The sequence below is a fragment of the Myotis davidii genome, unplaced genomic scaffold (assembly GCF_000327345.1).
Source record: "Myotis davidii unplaced genomic scaffold, ASM32734v1 scaffold149, whole genome shotgun sequence".
NCBI lineage: Eukaryota > Metazoa > Chordata > Mammalia > Chiroptera > Vespertilionidae > Myotis > Myotis davidii.
In genome coordinates this window covers 5,497,936-5,500,971 of record NW_006352194.1, presented here as the reverse complement: position 1 = coordinate 5,500,971, position 3,036 = coordinate 5,497,936, and the positions used below count along the sequence as shown (strand labels likewise).

Here is a 3,036-nt window from a genome sequence, read left to right as displayed (position 1 = left end):
AGGCTGGGGCCAGAGGAGACAAGACATGCTCAGAGGCGCCCGGGACTGGAAATGTTGCAGCACTCCCCCCACTGACCTCTAGGGTGCGCTCACACCCAACATTCTGATCCCACGTGCTCTTCCCAGGCCCCGTCTGTCTGTCAGGTAATGAATGCTCTCTAAGCACATGGACTGTCACTTTCAGGGCAGAGCCTCGGTCTGAAAAGCCCTCAGTGCCTGGTGCAGTGATGGCGAACCTTTTGAGTTCGGCATGTCAGCATTTTGAAAAACCCTAACTGAACTCTGGTGCCGTGTTACATATAGAATTTTTTTGATCTTTGCAACCATAGTAAAACACTTACATTTTTGATATTTATTTTACATATTTAAATGCCATTTAACAAAAAAAATCAACCAAAAAAATGAGTTCACGTGTCACCTCTGACACATGTCATAGGTTCGCCATCACTGGCCTAGTGCATTAATCTGTACACCACAAGTGCTCAATAAGTGCTGTGAGCCTCAAACTGGAACCAGCAGGGGAAGGAGTGAGTAAATAGGCACCAGTTTTCTCAGTGGAATACTATGTAGCCACGAAAAAGGAGGTCTGCAGAGGGTTTGGGATGACATGGATAAAATGCTTATGATAAAAGTCAAGGGAGCCCTAACCGGTTTGGCTCAGTGGATAGGGCGTTGGCCTGTGGATTGAAGGGTCCCAGGTTCGATTCCGGTCAAAGGCATGCACCTTGGTTGTGGGCACATCCCCAGTAGGGAGTGTGCAGGAGGCAGCTGATCGATGTTTCTCTCTCATCGATGTTTCTAACTCTCTATCCCTCTCCCTTCCTCTCTGTAAAAATCAATAAAATATATATATATTTTAAAAAGTCAAGGGAGGCCCTGGTCGGGATCAATAAAATATATATATTTTTTAAAAAGTCAAGGGAGGCCCTGGTCGGATAGCTCAGTCATCCCCATATGCCAAGGTTGCAGGTTTGATCCCGGTCAGGGCACATACAAGAACCAATCAATGAATGCATAAATAAGTGGAACAACAAACTGATGCTCCCCCACCTCTCCAAAAAAATCAATTAAAAACTAGTCCAGTGAAAAGCAGACCATACCTCGAGTCACAATGACAGGGGAAAAAGGGATGTGCATTAGAAACTCATCTCTGCCCTTTTCTCACATACATGCTCTCTCTCTCCACATGTGCACACCCACAAACACACACATATCCCATAAGATCTACATTCGTATTCTGGGTAAATATAATGTTTTTCTGTAGCTTTCAAAAATTTCTACAACAAATCTTTAAAGTTTAAGAAAACATCATAAATACTAATACGAACTAACCTTTCCTGGGCCCATTTCGCGTCCAGGCACTATATGAAAACACGGCACATGGGTTATCTCACTCAAGTCTCACCACAACCCCACAGGGTAGGTGCCACTTGTACCCCCATTTTATGGATTCGGAAAATGAACCCGAGAAAGGGTAAGAAACGTGCTCGAGGCTCCAAGGCTGGCAGGTGGGGAGCTGGGATTTGAACCTGCGTTCATAACCACGGCACGTGCCCTGCTGCCTCTCATAAGAGCCAACGCCAGGGCCCACTTTCCTGAGTCAGTCTGTCATCGCCCGGCCATGCTGCCTGAGAAGAGGCCCGCCCCAGGCCGCCCAGTGCCCTCACCACTTGTCAGTGTTGTTGATGAGGGCGGAGACCTGGCTGAGGTACTCCTTGTCGTAGACCACGATAGGCTCGGACGCATTGATCTCCACAGGGGAGAAGATGGCGTTGAGGAAGGGCAGCCAGTTGATGGCGGGCGCCAAGGTCTGGAAGAGAAGAGAACAGCATGATGCAGAGCCCAGGTCTCCAGAGCGTGTCGCGGTGCCTCCAACCTCGGACAAAGCAGAGAGCTGGGAGCTGTCCCACAATGCACTGGGCAGATGCCAAACGAAGGCTGCCTGGCTTTCATCAGAGATGCTGCACGTAGGATTCTTTTTTGAAAAATACACTCACGTGCTATTTTATTGACCGACCTCTCTGAAACATGTTAGAACTCCTATGGCTAGTTGCTCAACAGGACAAATTCCCCACCAAAAAGATTTTAATGTAGGAAATGAACATGTGAACATTACATTCAGGTGGCAAAGTTCAAGATGAACATCGACTAGTTTATTTCTGGTTTAATGGAACACAACAGCGCGAGAGTCACGCTTAACACCTTGGTTAAGTAAAGAGAGAAACGCGCAGGGGTGTCAAAGAGGAATGTACCCCAAAATTGAACGTGATGTGGAACTAGAATGGGATAGAGGAGACTCAGCAGCAGCAACAAGAAGCTACTGTTGCCCTAGCCAGCGTGGCTCAGTGGATAGAGCGTCGGCCTACAGACTGAAGACTCCCAGGTTCGATTCCGGCCAAGGGCACATGCCTGGGTTGTGGGCTCGATCCCTAGTAGGGGGTGTGCAGGCGGCAGCCTATCAATGATTCTCTCTCATAGTTGATGTTTCTATCTCTCTCTCCATCTCCCTTCCTCTCTGAAATCAATAAAGAAATATATTAAAAAAAAAAAGAAGCTACTGTTGACCAAGCCCTTCCCATGCCAGGTGCCATGCCAATCACTCACACATCTCCCAACTGGTCCTCATGACAAGCCTAGGAGGTAGGTCCTGTTATCCCCAGTGTATTGATGAGGAGACTGAGCTCTGACAGGACTTAATGGGTAAATGTGTAGAATCTGGAACCCAAGTGCCTAGGTTCGTACTCCAGCTCTCTTACTTATGAGCTGTGTGACCCTGAGAAAGATGAGGAACCTCTCTGTGCCTTGGGAATCTGGAAAGTGGGGATCATCATAATAACAGAACATACATCATAGGGTTAGTGTGACGATTATATGAGTTAATACTGTCTGTTAGACTCAACATGTCAAACACCGATTGTATTCTGACTGGCCTTCTATACAACTGGTAAATTCAGGAATGACAGCCGTGCCCCGGCCGGTGTGGCTCAGTAGATGGAGCATCGGCTCAAGCACCAAAGGGTCTCGGTTTCAATGCCT

General features: G+C 47.5%; 1 protein-coding gene across 1 annotated transcript in view; it reads right to left on the bottom strand.

Annotated features, from left to right (window-relative positions):
* Window positions 1-3,036, bottom strand: part of ECE1 (endothelin converting enzyme 1) — a 42,034-nt gene that overhangs the window by 13,018 nt on the left and 25,980 nt on the right. The window contains exons 7-8 of the mRNA XM_006777663.2: window positions 1,668-1,810; window positions 179-236 (exon numbers count right to left, since the gene is read on the bottom strand). Of these exons, the coding sequence (XP_006777726.1) occupies window positions 179-236; window positions 1,668-1,810 (201 nt within the window). The remainder of the gene's footprint in view (window positions 1-178; window positions 237-1,667; window positions 1,811-3,036) is intronic.